General features: G+C 41.1%; 1 protein-coding gene across 2 annotated transcripts in view; it reads left to right on the top strand.

Annotated features, from left to right (window-relative positions):
* Window positions 1-26530, top strand: part of iglon5 (IgLON family member 5) — a 142209-nt gene that overhangs the window by 105699 nt on the left and 9980 nt on the right. The window contains exons 2-4 of one of the 2 annotated variants that reach the window (XM_053612017.1): window positions 16861-16942; window positions 20243-20475; window positions 21891-22010. In XM_053612017.1, coding sequence (XP_053467992.1) covers window positions 16861-16942; window positions 20243-20475; window positions 21891-22010 — 435 coding nt within the window. Of the gene's footprint in view, window positions 1-16860; window positions 16943-19789; window positions 20476-21890; window positions 22011-26530 lie in introns of those variants that run through there. The other variant, XM_053612016.1, reaches the window with a different exon arrangement.

The raw sequence follows: 26530 nt of genomic DNA, 5'->3' as shown, positions 1-26530 counted from the left end.
CAGCTACAGGATTAGTGAGGTCACGCACTGATGTCAGGCGAGGAGGCCTGGTGTCCAGTCAGCGTTCCAATTCATCCCACAGGTGTTAAGTGGGGGTTGATGTCAGGGCTCTGTGCAGGCCACTTGAATTGTTCCACTCCAACCTTAACAAACCATGTCTTAATGGGCGTCGCTTTGTGCTCAGGGGCACTGTCATGCTGGAACAGGTTTGGGTTCCAGTGAATGGAAATCATAATGCTACAGTATACAAAGACATCATAGACAATGATGTGCCTCCAACCTTATGACACAAGGCTCTGGATCCACCGCCATCAAAACCAGGATAAAGCGGTTCCTGAAGGTGAATGAGTATATGAATGAATATTATAACTGAGTTGTGGCCAGAGGACGCTCGCTTGTTGGACCTGCCATGTGAAAATCCCAGCTACAAAGTCTGCTGTGCTCACATCCTTAACAAAATTCCATGGCAGCAAGTCCTTGGCTACTATTTTGGCCATTGTGTCACTCTTTTTAGCTCAGGACTCACATATGCCTGAAATCAAATCTGGCAAGCATCAACATTTCTGCTCAACATGTCGTGTTGTGTATTCAGCCAGCTTTTCTTGAAAACGGAACAAGGTCCAACTGCTTTGCATCGATTTGCACCCATTGTGGACGTGTAGTGCAGAAAAGCAAAACTGTCTCTGACACTACAGTGCAATGGCTAATCTGACACAGGAGTGATAAACATATCAGCTAGACCACAGGGCAAACGCTGGGTTGCCTGGAAACCTAATTGAAAATGGTGGCTAACAATGTAATCTCGCATGACAGACTTGTTATCTAGTTTTCAATGTGTCATCATGTTTGCACCCTAAACAAAAAGTCAGCAAGATGTCGGCCAAGGTTTTGGCTATGAGATGTTCTGTTCATATCTCTCGATATGTTTAACCATTGTGACTGTTACTTATAGCAGGAATTAGGTTTAAACATAGCGACGTACCAAATGAAAACCACTGTTTTGTGAACGTCAATAAGGAGTTAGGATTTTTTCCTCCTGGCAACTACGAATAAAAAACAAAACTAGTAGCTTGAATATGAAATCTGCTTTTCCCAGGTGCCCGGGTTACTGATTTATCCACCCCTGCCACTGGTATTACTACCAAAGTGTGGCGTTTAAACTCATTCCTCTTCACTAACTGCTATATTGTGGTCAGGATCAAGGAGGACCCGAAGCATCCGAAACACTGAGCACACAACGCAGGAGAATTCGCCCTGGATGGGACACCAGTCTGACGTAGATCACCATGGACGTCTGTGTAGCCAATCCACCTACTGTTTTTTTCGGGAGGTGGGAGAAACTCCACGCAGACACGTGGAGAACATGCAAAACTCTGGATTGAACTCTGGAGCCGTGGGGCGACAATACAACCTGTACGCGAAGTACCCAAGCTCCAGAATAGCCACAGATCCAGTGCCTATGCATATGATGGCATAATGTACAGCCTGATCCATATACACACTCTGTGGTGACATCACCATCCTCAGCTAATAATGCAGACGGTCTGAACTGACAGACAACACTGAGTCTGAGCGAAATGCAGACGTTTCCAACATACCACTCTGTCTTTCACTGCCAACCTGTCAGGGTCCCATACTGTGGTGCTGCTTCGTCAACAACCCCCCCCCCCCCCCCCCGACCCCCCCGACCCTGAGGCTTCTAGCCTAAGCAGGTGCTATCTGGTTTCAGCTCCCTGAGGTAATTCACATTTGTTCTAGGCACGACTGCTGTAGTGCTGCATTATCCTGACAGGCGCAGGCTCCTGGGGTACCGAACCTTCCACCCCTTCCTCTTTCCTCCCTCTCTCGTACTGTATCCAACACACCCCTCGTGAACAAAAATGAGCCTTTATACTGTTTCATCAGCTCCGGATCAATGCAAGACAGATAATACCTACAACTAGTTTCATTTATCAGTGTCGGAAAGTAGAGCAGTGCGAGAGAACTAGCGAGCGGAATGAATGCGATGGATATGTATTCACACCATGAAAGATATCACGCCAAGGCTCCGTTTGCAAAAGCCTCCGTGTCAGTGACGGGTATTCTCTCACCTCAGAATCCGAGCAGAGAAACTGACATATGGCTGTGTGGTTTGAGCTCTGCTCTTCTCTGTCAACGGCCTCGGTTTTCACTGTCACTGAGCACTGAGTACTAAAACAAGAGTGAATTATTCAGAAGTGCTGCACCATGGCGCCGAGACGTTCATAAGCTCATTCCGATGCTCGGCACTCGTGCACACAAAAACTGAGCAAAAAGTCAAACGACATCTAAATGCCAGAGCTCCAACAATGATTTTCTTTCTGAACATACTTTCCTGATACAGATCTCTGCCCTTTTGCTCCAGTGACTACATCGAGAATATTTTATAACATATTCATTGGAAAAAAAAAATAAAATAAAAAAATGACGGGCTTCTCAAAGTTCGGAAGTCAATGAAAAAGGTTCATTTTCTGAACATTATCCAACGATTAAACTATATTTGTATTTACATTTAGGCAAATGTAATGTGTACCATCATATTTCTTTATTGGAGCCATTAAATTTTTTTTTTATGTCTGAACTTTTCACCCGGAAACCAGGACTGTGTTAAGAAGTAGATTCAGAACATTTTATATCATACTAACAGCACCTTTCCCAACTGCATTAAAACTGCAGTTCGATTTAAGTTGACATTTCTGCTTGCTTTAACTTATTGACGCTTTGGATTAAACTTATTCAATTGAACTGAACAGTCAATTAGACTTAAAACTATAATAACTAAATCAAACAGCTTTAATTGTGTTTGATAGTAATCTCAGTTTAATTATTAATTAAGTTAGCGATCCCTAGAGCTGTGTCGTTAATTTGCCGGAAAATAAATCCACACAGCCGTCATCGTTTCGGCCCACAGGCTTGCTTCGATTGGTTGGGAGAGACAGAAAAAGAATGAGAGAAAGAGAGAGAGACAGAAAAAGAATGAGAGGGAGAGAGAGAGAGAGAGAGAGAGAATTTACATTGTATTATCTAGTTGAGAAGCTGCAAGAAATTAATAATATTATATTGAATTCTCAAAAATAATACAGTTGAATAAAAAAAGGCTGATGATGTAAAGAAGAAGAAGAAGCCCCTGACTAACTGATTTAAAAAAAAAAAAAAAAAAAGTACAACATGGTGTCACTAAGTTAACATTAGCTAGTGAAAATTTTTATTTGGGACATTATTATTATTATTATTATTATTATTATTATTATTATTAGTTGTAGTAGTAGTAGTAGTACAGAAAGAGAGAGAGCATGCCATTAATGTTATGCTAACATTAATGCTAGCTAGCTCTAAATCGTTTTAGAGGTAACCATAGCTAGCTATACATGTTGATTGATTTTAGTTTACCTAGCTAACAGCGTAGCAGCATTAACTGTTTAAATATGATTAGATTTAGATTTGGCCGTGGAATAATTCCAGCATTTGCAGTTGTTCCTCCATGACTTTATTTCCGTCAGGATCGGACATGTTGGTGTTTTTCTCTACCTTTCCCCTGAGAAAGTAAAAAAAACAAACCAACCTACTGGTTTTTGACCGAGTGTTCGATCTGGGTAGACACGTTGATGCTTTTGCAGGCTAAAGTACTCACCATACTTATTCCAGGGTTGCCAACTCTCACACATTTGGCGTGAGACACATGCTTTCAGGCTCGGTCTCACGTTCTCATGCTGCCCAAGTAAATCTCACGCCAAATTGCATATTAAGCCAATGGGAAAAAAAATACAACATAGTCACAAAAATGCTCATATGATGTTTTTCTGTCAGTATCCAGAAGGTGTGGGGTTTAATTGGACCCATGAAGCGCCACGACTTCTTGACTGGACCAGTCTGAATCGGCTGGGTCCTGTACCAATCGTTTCCTCCCGCACTGTGTAGGGTCAGTGTGTATAAGCCGCTAACCGCCACCTGTGTCACGATCCACAGAGACGGAGATGTTGAGACGTTGTTGTGAAACGTAAGTGTACGTGCACAGAAATCATTCGATTTACACGTCTAAAATATCATTTATCCCTTCTTTCTTTCCCGGACGTTTAGCCTGCGTCTGGCAGTTTTGTTGAGGTTTGAAAGTATTTTAAGAAGAGAGAGGGGTAAAGACACTGGAGAAGACAAGGGCGATATTTTAAAGTCCTTGTGAAATACCTTGAAACGCGCAACGTTTTTGATGTGTTCCATTGAAACAAGAAGTCAGGGTGGGACATACTGAGGTGGCTCCACCCCCTTTTAAAATAACCAATAGCGTTTAGCTTACCTCACAGGTTACCAGACGGCTAAGCCGTCCTCCTTGATTATTTGTTTGAATTATTTTTCATTTGCAAGCATATAATTGCCCACTTTTGTCAATAAGCTTGTTTACAATTAATAGTTTATGCTGGAACCAATTCTCCATGTACAATGACTTGTTGTTATATGTGATACTACCACTCTTCCAGATAAAACATCTATTGGTTGAGAAACTGTGCTTGTACAGAAGTGACCAGTACAGTAACGCTTGTTTGTGATAACTACCCTGGCTAAGCCGTACTTGACTTGAGTTAATTCCATGGCTTTTTATAATGTTGGGGGCGGGACACTTCAGATTCTAGAGCACATTTAATTGGACAGAAAATCTGATGAGAAGCTGAAGTGCAGAATGATGTCATCAAAATTGTTGCTCCGTTTTGTTGAGAGAGACTGTAAACTTTGAATGCGTATATCTCCTAACTGTGAATTTTGTCGTTGTTTTGGAGCTCACTAGATTATAGATAACCTTAAGGCTAACATATTCATACTACAAGCCTGCAAAGACAAGGGCATGGCGAGGAAGAAATAGAAACTTTCAAATGGAAGAAAATATATATATATATATATTGATGTATAACATTGTGCACGTTTCACCCCATAACTCTCGTTTCCGCACAGCCAAAAAGCTCATTCGATTCATAAATCTCACTCCAGCCAGGAAGCCAAATCCCTGACATCCCTGCTTATTCACCTAGCACAGGTATCAAGTTTCTCCACAGCTTACTTGGTATGGGTCGTATACCTTTGTCTCCATGCTGCCTACAACGTGAGCCCATTAGCAAGAGAAGGAAAATACAAATCAATCATAAGAACATAATCCCAAAGGGTGATTAAAGGGGCTATTAATAAAACGTCAGCTAACATGTATAAATGATGCTTTATAGTCACACGAGCCACAATGAAATGTACGTTTTCTAGAAATAAATGAACAAGCAGATGTTGCGCTGTAATCATCTAATGTTAGTTGAATAATAAATAAAACATGTTGATGCAGTCAGCTGGCTTTGTAGACAAAACAACAAGGCGGAATATCAATCCTCTGCGCTAATCTAATAGAGTTCGTCTTATTATGAGAGAAACCTAGAAGTGTAAAGGATTACGTGAAAACTGCATGCTTTTATACACAGTTAAAAAAAAAAAAAGTTTAAACAGAGACATTATAACTGAATAATTTAATTTCCTTCTCTATTCTAGGTTTCAGTCGTGGCTCTCGGTGTGTGTGTGTGTGTGTGTGTGTGTGTGTGTGTGTGAGCACTTCAGGCTCTTCTTCCTTCTTCACCGTTACTCTAGCTAGCTCCCTTAGTTATAGTCACGGACGACAGTGCATTTTATTTAATCTTTTAAAATGACTCACACTCGTCCCATGTGACAGCTAACTCCATCCGATGATCTGTGCAGGATAGTAGTTGTAGCACATGCTTTTTTTCCCCCACCCGTTATGGGAGTTTAACTAGTGTATTGATCGCTGAGAGCAAAGGGGGATTGGGGTTTGTCTCCGAGCAAAAAATGGGGGTTAAGATCTGACAGGACTTCGGGGAAATTCCCGAGTGCCTTTCCTGGCAGCTTGAACACTGACTGATTGAAAATACAAACGTGCTTTTACTGACTGATGTGCGTCTGGAGAGCGTAATGATATACGCTGGTAATGTTAGCCATCCTCAAAGCAGATGGAGAAGCTGGGAAATAATTTTACAGCTGCATGGAGTGGAATCAAGGCCAAAATTGCATATTCCGTGTGTTTATTTTCAAGTCTGATATTCCCCTAGTTTATTCTTGACAGGAGTGAGGGGAATAAGAACTGCTCATACATTTCAAACTTTTGGGAATGTTCAGTGCCCATTAAGTTGTCTAGGTTGTATGTGTGTGTGTGTGTGTGTGTGTGTGTGTGTGTGTGTGTGTGTAGGCTTGGCCATAAATTGGACAAATATAATTGACATCAGCAGCGTGAAATCTATTCAGTATCATCAAAGAGCAACATTTCCATCTAGTTACAGGAAAGGAGGTAGTTTTTTTTTATTATTATTATTTTTTTTTATCACATTCACGGCTACTGATAAATCCTTCGCTGGAGAGATTTCCTTAAAATAACAAGTCACAGTTTGATGTTGTTTGAAACTGTCGTTTATTTGCGCGTTACGTCTCGCAGCCAAGTCTCATCTGGCATGAGTCGTTATCCAACACTGATCAAAGGTCGGAAATAACGTCTCCAGACAGGCTATACGATTAAAATGTGTTCAAAAATGGATTAACAAATGTGCACGTATTTGAATGGCATAACGGCATGTCGCCCTGGTTGGCGTAGAAAGAATCTTTTCAATGATTCATCGTTAAAGAAGCAGTTTGGCATTTTGAATTACAAGTTGAATGATCAATTGCACATAGGGCGAGAAAAAAAAAAAGAAGAAGAAGAAGAAGAAAAAAAAAGACAAGCCTTTTCTTTACCCTTTCCCCCCCACTACACAAAATAACCCCACTCTATAAAAATAATACATCTGCCTTTTAAATGAATAAAAGCAATTATTTTCTGGGCCAGAAAAAAATATATATATAAACACATAATCTGAAAGGAAGACTCTAGCCAAAAATCCACTGGATGGAAATGTTGCAAATCAAGTTTTTTTTTCTTTTTTCTTTTAAAGTTTATGGGTCTTATTACACATTAACATTTGTATACATTAGTGTTGGTATAATAAAGAATTCAACCAGCTCCAGTTTAACGCTTTCTGGTTGCTATGGCGACTGGTTTTGCGCATAAGGATGTTAACCTTTAAACGTGACCGTTTAGCTTAGGTTCCAATGTTTGTATTTACGTGTATAAGAGCAGGTGAAAGATATCACGCTGATGCAAAGATTATAACGTACTTTGCTATGCTGCATAAGCTTGGATATAGAGCGAAAATAATGCATTATGTACATCGAAATGACTTATTACATAAAACATGCAGCATGGAGTAGGTTCAATTAATCATGAATTATGGTTAAGCGCTACTCGATGTGATCTCTACTTAACCTCTACGGTCTTTATTCTAAGTGAAATTGTGTCACAGATAGCCGTCGGGTTGAGCCGCTGACCTTTTGCCCTCGGAGTGCCCTTTTTAGCAGGCGTGTACGGTGTGATCATTATATTTTACTGTATTACAACTGGATGACAAGACTCTTGCCCCCCCAGCTGTCATTATACATCATTGTACGAGACCGGCTTTAAGACAAATTTGCTTGGTTTACGAAGATCTCTGAAGACGTCGGACAATATTTTGTCACATCTGGATGTTAGTGACATTCGGCTCTTTGAATTAAAGGTCAAACATTTCTTGGTTGATCAAAATGATGTCAAAATTGATTGTTCATCGATGCATCCGTCTTTAAATATTAAACGTACTTCGTTAATAGGGGGCATGGTGGCTTAGCGGTTAGCACATTTGCCTCACACCTCAGAGGTTGGGGCTGGAATCGCACCTCTACCCTGTGTGCGTGGAGTCTGCATGTCCTCCTCGTGCTTTAGGGGTTTCCTCCAGGTACTCCAGTTTCCTCGACCTGTCCAAAGACAAGCGCTGTAAGCAGATGGCTGTATCCAAAATGTCTGTAGTGTGTGAATGGGTGTGTGATTGTGCTTTGTGATGACTTGGCACCCTGTCCACACCCTGTGTGTGTGTGTGTGTGTGTGTGTGTGTGTGTGTAGTGATCGGTCTTGTGCCAGGAGCAAGCGGCGTCCAGAGGACACCCTTTCCTTCTCCATCATTCAGTGTCGTCACAGAGAGAGAGCTGAGTCGAGATGCTCTGTGGGTGGAGAAGAGTGTGTGTGTGTGTGTGTGTGTGCGAGAGATGGGGGGGTCAATGCGGCCTGGCCAGTGTTAATGGGATCAGACGCCAAAGAAACGGGATCTGTCTGCCAGTTAATGTTTAATCCTCTTGCGCCTCGGGCTTCTACCATCTGATAATCCTCGGGCCGCCCGTCTTCATCACCGAGGTGGCGGAGGAAAGCGCCTACGTAAATATTTAATGGTCTGCAGTGTGCCACTGTTAATCATGTGTGCGTATGTGTGTGCACCCTGTATCCCCCTCCTCTTTCTCCCGCACCATCCTTCCTTTCTCTTCGGTCATCCCTCGTTCCACATCTCTACTGCTGCATTCTGATCCGCCCTCCCTCCTTCCCTCCTTTGCTTTCTTCTTTGCGTCATGCTTTTCTGAATCTGTGGGGGTTTTTTTTCTCTTCTCTCCCCCCTTCGCTCTGACACCACTCATAAGCGGCTTATTCTTTGCCTGTCTCTGCTCGCTGCCTTCCTCGTCTTTATTTGTTCGTCAAGGGCAACAAGTAGATGTACGGTACAAAGACGGTGAGGTTTCTCTGGTCTGACTCCGACTCGCTCCGCTTAATGACTCTGAGCTGGAAGCGAGGGCGATTACACAGCAGAGTGTGTAAAAGTCAAAAGGATACAAATCATGTTTAAATGAATGTCCTGCGGGTGTTGGGGGAATCGTACGACTTGAGCTGAGCTGAACATGTGTTTCAAGACCGTGTAACCGGACAGAGCCGAGCGCAGGGTGAAGGAGAGGTTAGAGACTAGGCATATGCAGATATTACATTTTCACATCACAATAAACGCCTAATATTTTATCACCGTTTATGATCCCTATCACTATATAGGGTTTTAAAAATGCCTACATTACTGAAGCATTATCACTCAGTCAGAGTGACATTTTTACCTTCAGTCTTAAAGGAACTCTTGTCTGGTGAACACAATCATGAGATTGTCTTCTTTCACAAGGACGCTGTAAGCACCCTTAGACGACAGCTGACCTTATACTGCCCTTGAATGAGACGGACTTCAGAAATGCCAAACTAGGCAGCCACTTCCTGAGTAGAACATTCATTCATCATTAAATGATGAAACCTAATTAATGAAGGAATGTAATCACTGACAAATTGCTGAAAACGCTTCAAGATGAGCTGCTGTGGAAAAATAACGACGTCGGGCTGCATCACACCGCCACGTCTCTCATTGTTTTCCTCAAACGACACACCCCATCATGTTTCGCTCCTTAAATATTATCTAACTGATTATCGGTACAATTAAACGCACCTCGACATCGCTCTGAGATTCTGAAGTTACAGTCCTACTAATAAACACAAAGTGATAAATACCAAATACCGGTTCTTTCCTCCTTAAATATGAAATATGTGACCCAGAACTATCATTATCATTTCATCCAACGAGCCATCAATCAAATTAAAATGCTCTCATTTTTAGGCTAATTAGTTATTGTGCTGTAAAGCTGTTCCAAAAGAAGTGCCGACACACCACGATGTGTGTGTCAGCTTAATGAGAGAATGTCAAGCTAGCATAAATCTTTAGCTCACAGTAAATGTATCTCTGAGGTAAAAACAAATAATCAGCTAACCTCTTAAGTGTATGTTAACTCTCTAGCTTCCTGAACATGGCATATATATATATATATATATATATATATATATATATATATATATATATATATATATATATATATTAATTTCCCTGACATTCTTCAGGTTTTTTGGCATTCTTTTCCTTTCTTTTTCATTTCTATCTTAACAAAATGTCTACATACAGTAGCAGGGTTGTATGATGGTTAGCCAAGCTACAACATCCCTGAGGTAACATTGTATGTAGCTAATAGCTAACTTCCAAACTCATTCACAAAGTTGTAAGCTATCTGTAGCTAGTTAAACAAGACGATAATATTTAAATATTACATTCAATATTATTGGAATCTAAATATTTTTGTGTTTATGCTGTGTGTCTGACTGTCAGCTGAATGAACTTAACGGTACTCACGGTACTCTGAGGTAAAATCAAATACATGAGCTAACTACTAAGCTTACAAACAATGTTAGCCTGATCTCACTGTAGCTAGCTAGCTACATGAGGTAATAAATATAAACTTTTGGTATTTCACTAGTCATTTCGGGTCTTTTCCGAAATGTTCTGGCTGAGTGAAGTTCTCACATAGCAAACACTGTGTTTGTCAGCTGAATGAGCTTGTGTACTTTAAATACTGACTTAAATAATGTCTGAGGTCAAAGAAAAATATATGAGCTAACCGCTAATTTCCAAGCTTATTAACGAACTTTAAAGTGGTAAGCTAACAGTAACTAGTTAAACAAGGCAATAAACATTCATTTACCTCAGAATTCATCATGTCTTTCTGGATTTTTGTACCCTATTCTGCTTTTTTTTTTTTTTTTTTTTTTAGATCTTTTTCTTAAATATTTGGCTGTGATATTTTAACTTAGCACTGTGTTTGTTTGTCAGCTGTGTATATTTTCAGTGTAAATATTTTTCACAGTAACTCCAATAACTCGGAGGTAAACTCAAATATATGAGCTATCCATGACCTTGTAGGTTTATTAACAAATGTTAGCCAAGCCTCAAGGTGGCGAGCTAGTTAAATGGGGGAGTGTATCTATGTTCCTAGGGTCCTATGTTCCCCAGATTTATATGGAACATAATGAACACATGATAAAGGGTCCCATGTTCCCCAGATTTATGCGGCACATAATGAACACATGATAAAAGGTCCTATGTTCCTCAGCTCTATATAGCACATAATGGGAATCTGAAAAACATTTTCCCAGCTTTGTATTCGCTTAATATGACATGGGTTGTAGTGGGAACTCGTCAAAGGGGTTTTCTGTTCCCCAGCACTGCCGTACGGCTCTCAACATAATAGACCTAGAATTGAGTGGACTAAAGAAATGGTTGGAGTCATGGAATCACAACAGGTCATAGCTTCCTTAGGTGAAAACTAGCATAGTATGTTTTTGAATCTAACTCTCATGACATCATGACTTATGTATCTAATTCAATCCAGTTTGTTTTTGCCTCCAAATATGCTAGTGTTTTATTTTTTTATGATTATTATTTTTTTTTTTGCATTTATTTTAATTAAGTTCATTTTGAACACTTTATTTTTATACCAGGGTTGGGAGGGTTACTTTAAAAATGTATTCCGTTACAGTTATAAATGAATCAGTAACGTAATCCAAGTAGCATCATATGAAAGTAATGTAATCTGATTCTTTTTGAATTACTTCAAGGTGACATATGTAAATAAAGTCAAGAGAAAAGCAATATGATCTAAAAAAAATACTTCTATTTAAAGCTTAAAACATGTTCAATGTTTGGATTTGTTTTAATAAAAGAAATAAATAAAAGATCACCGTCCCTGATGCAGGTAACATTACATCACAAATGCTAGGGTGACCATATTCTGGTCGTCTTAATAGCATTCAAAACTGTTACTATGAATACAGAATTTAATACACTGAAAAAGACACACTATTAGCATCACATATATATATGTTTTCCTTCATTCTTTTGAAGGTCCATGGAATGAAATATAATATCAGATGCCACGAGTGTTCCTTCTGCCATCATTTACACATTTGAATGACCATGTAATATGAAGCAATGTGATAACATGAAATTTAAACAATGACCTTATATGGACATGGGCATTGTTTCGACTCAGGACAGCTGTCGTTTGCTGCTATTGTCAAGCGACTGTTTGACGGCGTACACACCAGCGCTTCGCTTCGCACGTTCGCTGAGAGTGGGTTAACGGTTGACATGCAGGAATTTGACCAAGCCTTTTATAATCGACCGATTGGTGTTCGAGAAGGCGGGAATTACACAGACTGGTTAAAGCGATGCAAATATGCGTACACGTGATACAGTATTAGACCATAAGCACGTCATAATGAAACTAAAGCCGAATCCCGGACGTTTTCTCAAATTTAGAAATTCACTTTTTTAAGGTCCAAAAAAGAGGACGTGTCCGGGAAAAAGAGGACGTATGGTCACAGTAACAAGAGCATTTCAGAGAACAATTTGTGTTCATTTTTACCAGATTTAACAACCAGGAGGTTGCTGATGTGAGCCGCGACTGGAAAGAGAGAACCAGAACTATAATCAAGCAGCTGTCTCTATTGTGCTATATCAAAAAATTTCTTTGGTTTTAAATGAAAAAAATTGTAATCCTGATAGTATTCCCGTTTTTTATTTATTTATTTTTTACAAAATGTACCTGTAATCTGATTACTTTGTTTTTTGATGTAATTGTAACGGATTACAGTTACCAGTTTTTCGTATCCTGATTAAATGACGCCGTTACATGTTTTCCGTTACTCCCCAAGCCCGGCTGTGACTGACATCTCACTACTGAAATGTCCAACATGTCCAACTTTGGACCCTGGGAACATAGGAATAACCCGATTAAATGCGGTAATAAGTATTAACTTACCTTAAACGTCCCTCTAAAGTTTCTTCTTCTTTCATTCTTCTTTTTTAGGTCTTTTTTTTTTAATGTGTTTTATGTGTGTATTACATCTTCAGTGTAAATATTTCTCACAGTAACGCCAACATCTTTGAGGGAAAATATATGAGCTAACCACAACTTTATGAACAATGTTAGCCTGGCCTCACAGAAGCTAGCTAGCTAAATAAGGCAATAAATATGAACTTACCTTAAACATCCCTCTAGATTTTTGTGTTTCATTAGTCATTTCAGTCTATTGTTAAATGTTCTGGTTGAGTGAAATTCTAACATAGCACCGTGTTTGTGTTTGTGTTTGTCAGCTGAATGAGCGTGTCTAACTACAACATCTCTGAGCTAAAAACAAATCATGTGAGCTCAGTGCTAACTTGTAAGCTTGTTTCACCTGGCATGATAACAGTAAACAGACATTCATATGGTACTACATTTTAAGGTAATAAATAATAGCTTGAAATTTGGCCAATTATTGTAATCCATTCTTCTTCTTTTTTTTGGGTCTTTCTGACTTCCCACCCTGAGTATATATACAACAATATGAACGACGTGTTAATACAGTGTAATGTACTGTATATTATATGAAGAATATGCTATTTACTCATTATGTAATTTTTACTGAAAAATATGTTTACTGAATTAGCTTTAAATCAATTAAATCATTTGAAATACATATATAAAATGTATTATTAAATCACCTTTGACCTTTGGTAACCCTAAGACTCTAGCGATGGTTTAACAAGCAATAGTATCCTATTGATGAAACTAGAGCTGGGGGAATATAGCACTGGGAACCGTATAGATCGGATTTCTGTGGTATTTCCTATGCAGTACCTGCTGATCTTAGACTATGTCTTCTCTGTTTTCTCATTGGTCATGTTTTCATCTCGTCTTATACTTAGGAAATAGAAGCGACTTTTTTTTAGAGCTAAATGTGTGCCAGAGCTATGGAATGTTGGGAATTGTCTAGAGAGAGAGAGAGAGCATGGTGTAGTTTGGAAAGAAAGTTAAAAAAGCGACAGATTGTACACGAGAGCTGCTTCTCTCTCCGGGTCCTGCTGATTGAATCCTCCAGCCCATTGCGATAGCAGCCAGCACAAAACCGCAAGGTTATATCAATTTTGCTGAAGCTGGTGTACAGTCATAAAGTGTCTGTAGAATTTCGCCCACCCACGCCTCCCTCTTCTTGCGACTCTGTGCATTCCCTCCATTCCTTTTTGCTCCTCTGTCCTGCTATCTCATATCTCTCTCTCTCTCTCTCGCACACACACATAGACACTATTTCTCACTACATTACCCATTCGTTACTCGTCACTCCCTGCTCACCTCTCGCTCCCTCACACTCACATCTCTGTTTCTCACTCACAGACTCTTGGTGTATTATTAATGCTGAAGGGTGGCGGCTGTGCGCCGTGAGGCTCCCAGGTGTTTTCACACCCTGTCTGTGATCCTTAGCAGCTCAGGGCTGCGTCTGACAGCAGGATGTGAGGCGGTGGATCTTGTAATGCAGCTTCCTTTATAAACTCAGCTGCCCTGTCCCTATCTTTACTCTATATACAACCAACTTTCACTGAGTTCCAATCCTTTATACTGCACACCAACACCCAGCCATTCAGGAAAAGGAAGCATCTGTACTCATCTGTCAATCATGTTGCTTGTCAACTCAAAAAAAGAGGTCTGCCTCTTGCACAAGCTAGCTTCAGGGAACTTCTGTTGAAATTGTTGACTGCACCTTTAAACAGTATGCTCATGTTGAGTATACAGAATAAACAATGCAAAGGACTCTAATTGACCCGGTTACAACAAACCATCAATGCATAGTAATGTATTTCCTGACCAATGCCAAGTCATGCTTGTTAATACAACATAATATTCAGAGCTGGCGACTTAAGTCCAAAAGTTAGGGGTATTCAGACTCAGGTTACGCACATGCTTAAGTCAATCTTCTTGGGTGCGCCATTGAGTGTGTAGTTCAAGCCTCTGAACTTGTCTAATCTTTCTTGAGTAGAAGTGTCTGAGGAAAACAAATCTGCAGTTATGACTGAGATATTGATGTACATAATTATAATGTATTAAGTCCTCACTTCTTACAGAGTATATGGCCCATAGAGGATAAGGATGACATTTCGAATGTAACTCAATGTTTATCCAGCGTGTGTACCGTTATCGCCACGTTAATACGCTGCTTAAAAGTATTTACACTTAAAAAGGTATGCATATTTGCTTGCTTATGTGCACCATTCTGGATTGAATCCTAAGCATGCGGAAATGTACCCTGTATACAGTGATGTCCTAACTAAAAATGCTGCGTTAATCCAGACAGTGAAAGGAGACTGGAGCGTGTATTAAAATCAGAGGTGCCAATTGAGTTGTGAAAATGGGAATTGAGTAGGGAATAGGGAATACCACCCCCTATCCCCTTCCCAGTCTTTCCATTTGCAGCTTTCCCAATGTTGTTTTGGGGCTTTAGCTTATGCACACATCATCTATTTAATGGCTGTGTGTGTGTGTTTGTGTGTGTGTATTCCCCAGGTTTCCCAGCATTCGTGAGTGTATGAGTGTGCAAGGGGAAGCACTGAATTGAATTAACCTCAATACGCTACGTCGATGAACTGCTGTTGTTCCACATGGGCGAGAGAAAGTAGCTGCTGCTGCAATAAACACACACACACACACACACACACACACTTAGTACATCAAGCACCCGTCTATTGCTCTCACAGACACAGGCACATTGCCGCAGTCGCTGGCACTGTATTAGCTGCCGTCGCTAATGTGATTAGACCTTTCAGCTGGAGACTTTCAGACAGGGAGAGAAGAGAGCAAGAGAAAAAAAAAGGGAGATCGAGAGAGTGGGAGAGAGTTAATGTTCCACTCTAGTGCACAGAAGGTTGCGAGTTCAAATCCTGGCCCTTGAGCTCTGAGCAAGAGTCTTAGCCCTTAACTGCTCGGCTTTTTGTTTGGATTAGATTCAACCTGTCTTGGGACAAAATAACCTGCCAAATAAATGAATGTAAAATGTAAAAAAAAAAAAAAAAAAAAATCCTCTTTTACGATGTACTGAAAGTGAATAAACGCTCCGTCCATATTTATGTCATTGCTTTACTCTATTTAGACGTGACACTGTCTCGCATTGCTTTTCCTTTTCATTAGACTCGGGCTATTTGCCGTCTCCCTTCCGTGCGCTAATTTAAAAAAAAAAAGAAAGAAAACATCCGAGCAGCCGGTCATCAGATGCAGAGCTGCTCGGGAAATTCTTCGCCTCGTTCTCTTGACGAACTGTCGCTTTGGTGCCTTCTGCACTAAAACACATCAAATCTCCTCAAGCCTCTTAAACTTCTTTCTTCATAAGACAGCGCATATTAAACCTCGAAGGCAGAAACCGGCAAATATTGACTGGAAGATATTAAAGATGGCGGAGAACTGAGGTCACACTGCCACTAACCTGGGCTTAGTGTCCCGAATGATAGAACTCAAGGAAGGAACCTTTAAGGCAAATAAAACGAGTGTATAATGAAATAACGTGCAATAAGTTAGCTACATGAACTGAATTATGCAGCTAGCGGCTATGTTTATTCAGCATCATGTGCTGGGTTATTGGGGTGTGCATTTATCAGAAAATAATCAATGACAGGGTGGAGTGATGCGTCCTGACACGAAACAGAGTTACTGTGCCAGTATTACCTGAAGATTGGTTTGCTTGATTATCGTCCTAGGTTATCTAGCACAAGTTCAGAGTGGGCTTGGTGTGTGTGTGTGTGTGTGTGTGTGTGTGTGTGCAGCTGTATGTGTCTCAGTAATTGTATCTGACCTCATGTCTGTCCAATGCGACAATATGTTATTTGTATGCTGTGACTTTGTGAGTGTGACCGCACTTGCGGATATGTGTGTCTGTGTGATATTGCATCCCCCGTGCGACCAGGCCTGTCCCTTCATTTCACGCTCTGCCGCCCCTGTGTGAATCCTCTTCCCACGGCTCATTATCGGACCTCTTTGGCGGGCGCACGGCTGGCCCGTACGCCCAATCATTATTCAAATACATGGAGGGTTGGCGCACACTCCCATGCTTGTGTACTCATTACTCTGTCCTCAGAAATAACTGAGTAAACTTCCAAGAAAATTGACTTGATGGCATTGTGGTAGCTGTGTCGTGCTTGAATAACAGAATTATGTTAAACACCTTCTTCCTGTCTTTCTCGTTTCTCTCGGCAGGACCCAGCAACGTCCACGCGGTGGAGTTCAGTTATTTCCCTGACAACCTTACAGTGCTGGAAGGGCAGAACGTCATTCTGAGGTGATCCTCTATCTCCACACACACACACACACTCATGCTTGTACTCTCACATATACATTTACATTTACAATTACTGACTCATCTCTTTATAGTTCTCATAGACACTAGAGTCACGCCTCCTTTAATGACCTAAGGGCAAGAAAGAGTGCAAGAGAGAAATTCTAAATAAAAGTATCAAAATTCTGCTTTTCCAGCAATGTGATTGGTTAGCTCGTAGAACCCTTTAATACCAAGTTGGCTCAGAACGCAGCAGCACGCTTCGTCTTCAACCAGCCCAAAAGGATCCATGTCACACCATTCTTCATCTCCCTCCACTGGCTTCCTGTAGCCACCTGTATCAAATTCAAGACCTTGAATCTCACGTACAAGACCTTGTCTGGAACAGCACCCTCCTACCTCAACTCTCTCCTGAAGGCTTACGTTCCCTCACGCAATCTGCGATCGGTTAACGACCGACGCTTAGTAGTTCCTACTCAGCGTGGCTCCAGGTCCCTTTCCAGAACCTTCACCCTAACTGCCCCTCAGTGGTGGAATGAACTTCCAACCTCAATCCGGACCGCAGAATCTCTCACCATCTTCAAAAAACAGCTAAACACCAACCTCTTCCGTGAACACCTAACCAACCCCTAAAAAAATAAATAAATAAAAAACTTACTCTAGCTCTTACACCTCGACTCTGCGCACTTTGCTTCTCTCGAACTCAATTATAAATCTTGTACGGTCGCACTACTTGTTTTGTTCTCCGCTTGATATATCGCTTTGCTTGTATTTCCTCATTTGTGAGTCGCTCTGGATAAAAGCGTCCGCTAAACGAATAAACCTAAATGTAAATGTAAGTTTGTACTTAGTTTTGGAAAAAAGGGGTAATACTACCCTTACATCCAAAATGATGCCCTATCGACTACACTCTAAAACTTTAGAGCATTATGGGTATTCAGTATCTGCAAATGGTGGGACTTTGTGAGTGCACTGCATTTGACTATTACAAAAAAGGGAAATAGTCAACTATTGTGGCGAGGATAATCGTATCAGACACGCTTAATAGTTACACTTTAGGATCGTAACACAAATGCAATCTGCTATTGTACAGTTGCACTCTGTATAGTTTACTGTTTGTCACATCGCAACATGACTCGACTTGAAGTCATCATTTGACAATTGAAATCCTGTACTGTCTGTCAGACAACACTGTAGCTCTGAAGAACAGGGCTCTTTTGTGAGTCCCGCTGCTCGGCGTTCACAAAACCCCTCACAAGCGTTCTCTTTAGTATTCCACACACGCGGAGCACGAGTGAGGGTTGATTTCATACCATCGTCTGTCGAGTGAAAGTCAAAGTCGACACATGAAGTGGGACACTGGGATCTCTTGAGGTTCTCAGCCCCGAAACGTGCCACACTGGAACTCGGCACTGACATCTCGTGGCACAACGCAATCGCACTGCTGCCAAAATAAGGCTGCTTTGGCAGCAGCCGATTATGTGTGATTATCACCGAGTCACAAGGCTCATCACACATGCATCAACAAAACCGAAATGAAGTTTCTGTAAGGCCCCACGAGTGGAAGTGTTAGCGTCTGCTGACGAAATTTACACGAGCTGACTTCATGCTCCATGCAGGTCCTAATTTAGGGTAGGTGTGCAATTTTATGACATTTTGCTCATTAAAAAGTGTAATAGTGTCTATTCATGGGGCAGTGGTGGCTTGGCGGTTAAGTGGTGCAGTGGTGGCTCTGGGTTACTGATCGGAAGGTCGGGGGGTTCAAGCCCCAGCACTCCCAGGCCCTGGGTTACTGATCAGAAGGTCGGGGGTTCAAGCCCCAGCACTGCCAAGCTGCCACAGTTGGGCCCTTGAGCAAGGCCCTTAACCCTCTCTGCTCACAGGGCGCTGTATCATGCCTGACCCTGCACTCTTACCCCAGCTTCCTGACATGCTGGGGTATGCGAAGAAAATAATGAATGTATATGTGATCAATAAAGACTCATCGTCATTATAAATACAAATAGATGCCGGACTTTGTCCTTGAAGTCACCTAGTACTGGTCAGGGATTACATTTAGTTTATGCTCCATGTTTGTACAAAAAATCTGCATATATTTGCTATATTTCTATCGTGCATATGATAATATTATGTAACTAAGCTGGTCAAAGTATCCTTAAAAATATGACACAGTAATTAATTTGTACTTTTATTTTGACCTTGTATCGTTGATGCTCCTCATAGTCTCTGTTTAATAATAAATAGATTGCGTTGTTATTTAACAAAGAAAAACATGTGGTATGATTATTGGTATTGTGAAATTTTCTTTAAGGAGATGTTCATTTACTATTTATGGAAGGAGTCTCCAGTGACAGCGCTTTGTAACAGTCAGTAAGCGGAGACTGTCATACTTTCCGTTTCTAGGTCACATGACAAGATGAGTTTTGTGTCTCCTGTTACCTTCAAGAGAGAAAAAAAAAAAAAGGAAAAAAAATTTCATGGATGTTGTGCAATATTAAATGTAACTATAAGTGGATAAAAAATAAACACACAATGTGAATTTGGTATAAAACAATAAAATAATCAACTTCAGACCGGTAAGAGTAACGGCTTTGTTTCAGGCTGCCTCACACCACAACATCATTGATTACTTTCCTACAAACACACTACAATAATATATTGATTTGTATTGACTTGGACTGACCCTTTGCTCTAAGGGGACAAATGAAGCCAAACCTACCACTCTGTTACGGTGTTTTAATTTACTGTTATGGGTAAAAAAAAAAAAAATCAATACAAGGGCCTAATCCAGACTCCCTGCCCTCATCCGCCCCTGACTAATCAGATCCAGGGTCAAGAGAGTTTCTTTATTTTGACCTTTTCTTGAATTTGTAATGGGGTCCGGACATTGTAAGCCTAGGCAAATCTACCAGCAGTCAAAATACTAGAGACTAGAAAATACTAGAAACATGTATGAATAAGGACTTGAAAATAGGAGAGTGAAAATAGGAGAGTAGGAACCTAGAAAAAAGAAAGTAGAGGAAACACAGCTTGAAATTGGGTCTAACAAGACCAATACCCAGAGACTGGTGTAGTCGGTAATCAGAGCGGAAGTTCAAGATGGAGCTCGAGGAGTGAGAAGATCGGAAAACAGTGAGCAGGATAGGGTACCCTAGCTATGTTGTTTATCCTGTCAATCTTAATAAACATTAAAAAATATAAGATAACGTTAAATTATCAGTGGATACGAGATGAATACATATACGAGACATTTACAAAGAATAACCAGTCACGACGCATTTTTATGCATTCATCTTCTGACAGGTGTAAGATCGACGAGGAAGTGACCCACAAGGCCTGGCTGAATCGCTCCAACATCTTGTTCACGGGGGATGAGAAGTGGTCTCTGGACCCGCGGGTGTCAATGGCCAACAACAACGACAGCGATTTCTCCATCCAGATCGAGCGGGTGGCCGTGGCCGATGAGGGTCCGTACACGTGCAGCTTTCAGGCACGAACCAAGCCACGCACTGCACACGTCTATCTCATTGTCCAAGGTCAGGCTTTATTCGTTCATTCATTCATTCATTTATTTATTTATTTGGAATATTTATGCAGGGGGGCACAGTGGCTTAGCCACAGGTCAGCACATTTGCCTCGCACCTCCAGGGTTGGGGATTCAAATCCCGCCTCCACCCTGTGTGCGTGGAGTTTGCATGTTCTCCTCGTGCTCCTGGGTTTCCTCCAGGTACTCCGGTTTCCTCCCGCAGTCCAAAGACATCTGTTGTAGGCTGTTTGGCATTTCCAGATTGTCTCTAGTGTGCGATTGTGACATGCAATAGGTTGGCACCCCATCCAGAGTGTACCCCCATGTTGTGCCTCGAGTTCCCTGGGATAGACTCCAGGCTCCCACACGATTTTTTTAAAAACATTTTTATCATTTTTGTTCACATGAACTGAGTTGAGAACCTATGCCACAACTGTGTGTAAACATCACTCTAATCCACTAATCTAATCTAATCTAAGCACTTCCTCAAATACTTCCACACTAATCATTGTTATGACGGTACAGACACTGTACGCTACTGTACTGAAGCCGTCTATAAGGATTCGAATAGAGTTTCTGCTTTAGTCATGCGCACATACAGGAGCTGAGCTCATATTGATGATGTGTCACATGATTTTTCACCGCTCTGGTGATGGATGACAAACCCTTAACCCCCACCTTACCCCCAACCCCAACCCCAACCCCCCACCCCCCCTTACATGGCAGTCGTTTATGCAGATCCTATTTTCTGCATTGTGTTTCGCCGTAATGCAAGACGCCCACTTAGGGAAATGAAAAATTGCCCCTGGAACAAAAACACAATGCGGCGAAGAGATTGTGGGGATTTTTTCTTTCCGATAATGCTAAGCGACTTTAGCCAGCGAGATGCACCTCAGAACAGCTCTTTCTGCACCATGTTTGTTTGATACTGCAGTGCCCTCAATTTTAAGTCTTCATATGATATCAGAGAAAAAAATAATTACACCCTCAAGTCAGTGCTCCAGCAGAAAGCCTGCAGCAGGTCCAATTTCTGCTTCATCTTTAAAAGCGGCTTGGGTCTGGCCTGGCAAAAGAAAAAGAAATCGTTCTTCTGCTACATAATGCCTTGCAGGATGAATAGCTTGGCTGTCTTCATTAAAAGAATCCATGATGAGCCATTTAAATTCAAGGGTCATCTTGTTATTGGCCTTCCATTATGCATGGACTTTCACGACAATGGATTTGACGCAAGACAACAGCTTGTGGCCATCAATTTTGGAAAGAAAGAAGGAAAACAAAGGCATCTAAGTGGTGCTTGACTGACAATATTCAGCTCGTTGGGGTCAGGGGGGGTTTCAATCAAAACAATTACAGCATCCACATTGTGAATGAAGAGTTACAATTTGCTCCGTTCGAGTCTTTTAATGAACTGTTTTGTTTTCACAGTGCCAGCGAGGATAGTCAACATCTCTCAGGATAAATCGGTCAACGAGGGCGATGACGTGAACCTCTTCTGCCTGGCGATCGGCCGGCCCGAGCCCTCCATCACCTGGAAGGACTTAAAATGTGAGCCGCATCACTCGAAGCCCAGATTTCACGGCCATCTCACAATCACATCATGCGTAATTACAGCCGTAACCAGAACCATAATCATCAGCATCTGTTATTGCGCCTGCCGTCGCTGTCACCACGATCACCGTAACACTAATAATCGTGTTTGTCATTAAGGCCCTATTTATAACTTCCATCCGCATCGATACAAATCATATTCGTTATGGGCAGTCATGATGGAGCACCTATTAAAACTGTTTAGCGATTATTTTATTATTATTTTTTTGGCGGTAAATATTACTGTCAGCCAACCTGTTTGAAAACAGTCTGCACTCATTCATTATTCATTTTGAAAGTTCATACTCTGGGAGCAACTGCCAGGAAATCGTAAGCAGAACTACTTCAGTTGTGATGTCAGTCTCGAGAGGCTGCGTTTACACACGCTTAGACGTACAAACATGATTGACGAGTGCATGGAGGATGGGGGTTAGTGGTACGTGGCATTAAAAATTCATAACGGAGATGATAAGCCCCAACATGCTGATAGTTAGATTATGTTTATAGAGATTTTTGTTTATCTTGACCCACATTAAAGAAAAATCGAACGCAAATCTTCCTCCAAAGCTCACCGGAGACATATGGGTCACGCCAGTTTTGTAATTAGATTAGACACAGATATTAGTCGCGAACTCCATGAATAGGAAGTTCCCTGGAGTCCGAGCCCACTGACAGCTGCACTGCCTTGTACAGTAAAGTCTGATTTCATTTCTGCCATGAAAAAGTTTCCACCATGTTGGATTTGTTGCGAACTTGTCCTCCATCCAATTGGAACCAAACCAGTGCATAAAGATTCTCTGGAGTTCCATTATCAATAACTATGAAAAAACAATGTTGAATTTCTGACTGAACCTCGTGAAGGAACGTCAAAATATTTGAACTTTAACTTAAATGGCTGTAACTCTTGAATGGAATAGGATATTTTCACCAAAATTCACACACTTACAGATGTGGCTATTAAAAATGCACGTCAGAAGAAACGGGATCCTACGATTTCACACAGAATCACGTGCATGCTGTGGGCACTGGAAACACAAGACCAGTAGGGGGCAGTCATGTTTCATTTGAATAAACACTGCTTGCTAGCAGATGCAGTAGTTCTGCCTGGACATGTATATAGCATATATTCTTTTACCGACCAAACGGTGCTGTTTCTTGTACTGGTCAGCTCCACCTGACCAGCTGACCTACATGTTGGAGGTGTGAAAAGGAAGGTGTGAAAGTACAGGTGCAAATGGCCCGTAAACCTAGGCCCACACAAACCCAAAGTGTGAAGTCTATTCCACTGACCTACCCGAAAGATATTTCAAATGAAACTGCACAAAAAGTTTACAAAAACACAAGACGGACAGAAAACCCAGAGACTCTATTTGCAGAGCTCCATAAGGATGGCAGCACCAGCATCCATGGGATCTTTGAACATAACTTCCTCAAGATCAAGGAAAGATCTCAACAGGAGCCCATTACCAATGATAACGTGCACTATGATTTGGTGGCATGTGTCGTTCTTACTACGTTTCAGTTACATTTCAACAATATTTATTGCACGTTATATGCAGACACGTTAAACACGAGGTCAGATAATTATAATACAATTATAATGATGTCTAATGATAAATAAATGTAAGCCTGTCACAAATGTTCTCATTTCAAGCAAAACAAGACCGCAAGTGCCTGTTGGGCAGTGAACGCATGGGAGAGGACGCTGATGGACCGATCATGCTAGGTTTTGAGTTCGTTTATTTTACGTGCCCTCACGTCAGACTGCTGTGATGTTTGCTCAGAAGATTTGTGCTTTGTCTTGTAATGGCGCTTCACGGTGGCACTTTTTATTAGAGCCACGGTCTCTGAACATATCAGGCAGAATGGTTTGACACTTGCTGCGGGAAGGATAAAGGCAAAGAAAAGAAAATAATAATACATGACCACTTAGGGCTTCTGTAGGATTGGGTTCAGGAACAAAGAACTTCTACTTTTTCGCCAGCTACGTATTGACGCGTAGATCACCCCCCCCCCCCCCCCAACTATTATCACCTCTCAGCAGCACTTCTCTTCGAGTAAAATGTCTTTGCCTCTATTTTTGCGACGTCACAGCCTGCAAATACGTACAAATATCTTGACGTGGTGAGAATTTAGACGACTCTCCAGGTTTTATGCTTCTGCTCGTCGCCTTCAATGTGATGAGCCAAAACATGACAAGATTACTTAAAGACGATAATCGCTTATTAATCGCCCAGAACATTTTGGATGCGAATCCAAAGCTACTCAAGCTAGTAAGTGAGCATATGCATTTTACTTCCTGGGTTGCCCAATTAAACAAACCGCATTCCTTTTCTAAAACAAATCGTCGTCGTAAAATAATGTTACCAAGCATTCTTTTATTTTTCGATCTACAGTTAAATATAAATTTAACCGGAAAATGAAACGCTAGTCTATACAACTGCACATATCTCTGGACATTGCTTGATCTAAATATTCTACGTAACGAAAAAACATGAAACAAACATGACACTTGTGAATAAAGCAATTTTATATATTAAATAAAAGATATATATGATATAGTTGTCTCGAATATTTCTGCGACTCATCGACAATATAAACGGGGCGTCCATCAACTGAAAGCGCGCTGTCGGAGTTACCGACAACAAAGTTTGACTTGATTGCTGCCATAAATAAATTCTGGTTTGAGGAACTGACAGAAACGGCATGCAGTAATTATATCCACAGACTGTTTAAAGTTTTTCCAGCTGTGGTTGGACACACTGGCATGTAGCAGATCATTTCGAAATTTTCACTAACTTTACCTTGTACATTATGTATCCTGTTTAGATTTGCTGAAAAAACCCCAAACGTGACTTAACAATAATTTGGGATTGTAGTTCATTCCTACATATACATTCCATACATATATACATATTCATATACATACATATATACATACATTATATATATATATATATACATATATATATATATATATGTCTGTTCATTCAATGTCACGACCAGCTGCTCCACTATATGTCATGTTTATGCTGACTCCACATTATACAGGTTCATTTCTAGCACACTTAGCTAACAGCTAGCTATTTTTACATTTATATTTACATCCAAAGCAGCTTACAAATGTTAGTTCTAAGGGAAACCAAAGGCGATCTTGGCTGTGCACAAATTCTTTTTTTTTTCCCCTCTTTAAACAAGGCTAATTGTTGTGGCTCAGTGCGGGGTGGCCAGTAGGTGAGCTAGTTGAGCTTTTCCACTGCAGAGTCTCCGAGTTTGCTCCAGTTTGCTGCAGGCTCCTTACAAACCGACACACTCAGCAGTTTTAATACACCCACCTCACCTTCTGGAGGAGGGTTAAAAGAACTGGAAGAACAAGGAAGGAGGGAGGGCATGGAGAATAGAATAGAATTTGTTGGTATTTCTCAGCAACCCAGACTGCTGAGGTGATAAAGAAGGAAATTCGGATATCAAACAGCACACCTTGACATCTGTCAATCATCCAATCTCCTCCCAACCCCTCAAATCCAGCTTCTGATAGTTTTTCCCACCTCCTCCATGAGGAAGCCATGAAACGCTCTATCGTTTACCAATAGCCTAAAGACACTTCTAAGCTTCCAGAGCTAACACCACACACACACACGCACACATGTGCACGCACGTGACACGAACATGTCCACCCAAACAGACGTACGCTTGTCAGAGATAAGCATCATGTGTCGTTTAAAAGATCAGCCCTGTCCATCACAGTTCTCATAGCAAAGGCAGCTGGAGATGCTTCCGCAGATATGGAAGATCTTTGATCCATGAACCTTGCACATCTGTCTCTTTTACACTCTACTCATGTCACCTGACGTGAGGCAGAGCAGATAGAAAATATTTACCGACTAAACATTGTCGGCAAAACAACGCAAGCTGAGAAAGACGCCAGGGTGTACTTTTTCCAGCGCTGTGTGTGTGTGAGAACGCAAATCTGGCCATTAACGTGACCTTAGCTGATTTCAGTCAGAATTGCTGTTCTGTCAGAGAGGTCTTCAAGTGTTGGATTCCATTTTACCAGGCACTCAGGTCTGGTTTAAAAAAAGAAAAAAACGCAGCATGTGTCACGGCTGTGAGAAAATCGAAAAGAAAATGAAGAAAATGTGGTCTACTTAACAGGCGTCGGGTTCCTCTTTTCGCTTTTCATCTTTTCCCTTCACGTCTTCTGTCTTCTCACCACTGAGGGAATAACAAATTGGCGCTCACGTGAAGACGGCCGTAGTCTACTTACTTACCTCAAAAAAAAAAAAAAAACCATCATCTGGATCTGATATGTCTTTTTTTTTTCTTTTCGCCAGCAGTCTCGCGTCTGAGTTTGAAATGGCTGCCGGAGTAGACAAAGTGGCAAAAGAGACGGAGAGATATTTAATAACTTAAGAGAATAAGTGAATAGTGTTGTAGCTGCGATCGCGCATGCTCGTCAAGGTAAACAACAGCAACTG

The sequence above is a fragment of the Ictalurus furcatus genome, chromosome 23, assembly GCF_023375685.1.
Source record: "Ictalurus furcatus strain D&B chromosome 23, Billie_1.0, whole genome shotgun sequence".
NCBI classification, from domain to species: Eukaryota; Metazoa; Chordata; class Actinopteri; order Siluriformes; family Ictaluridae; genus Ictalurus; species Ictalurus furcatus.
This window is presented reverse-complemented; position numbering and strand designations above follow the sequence as displayed.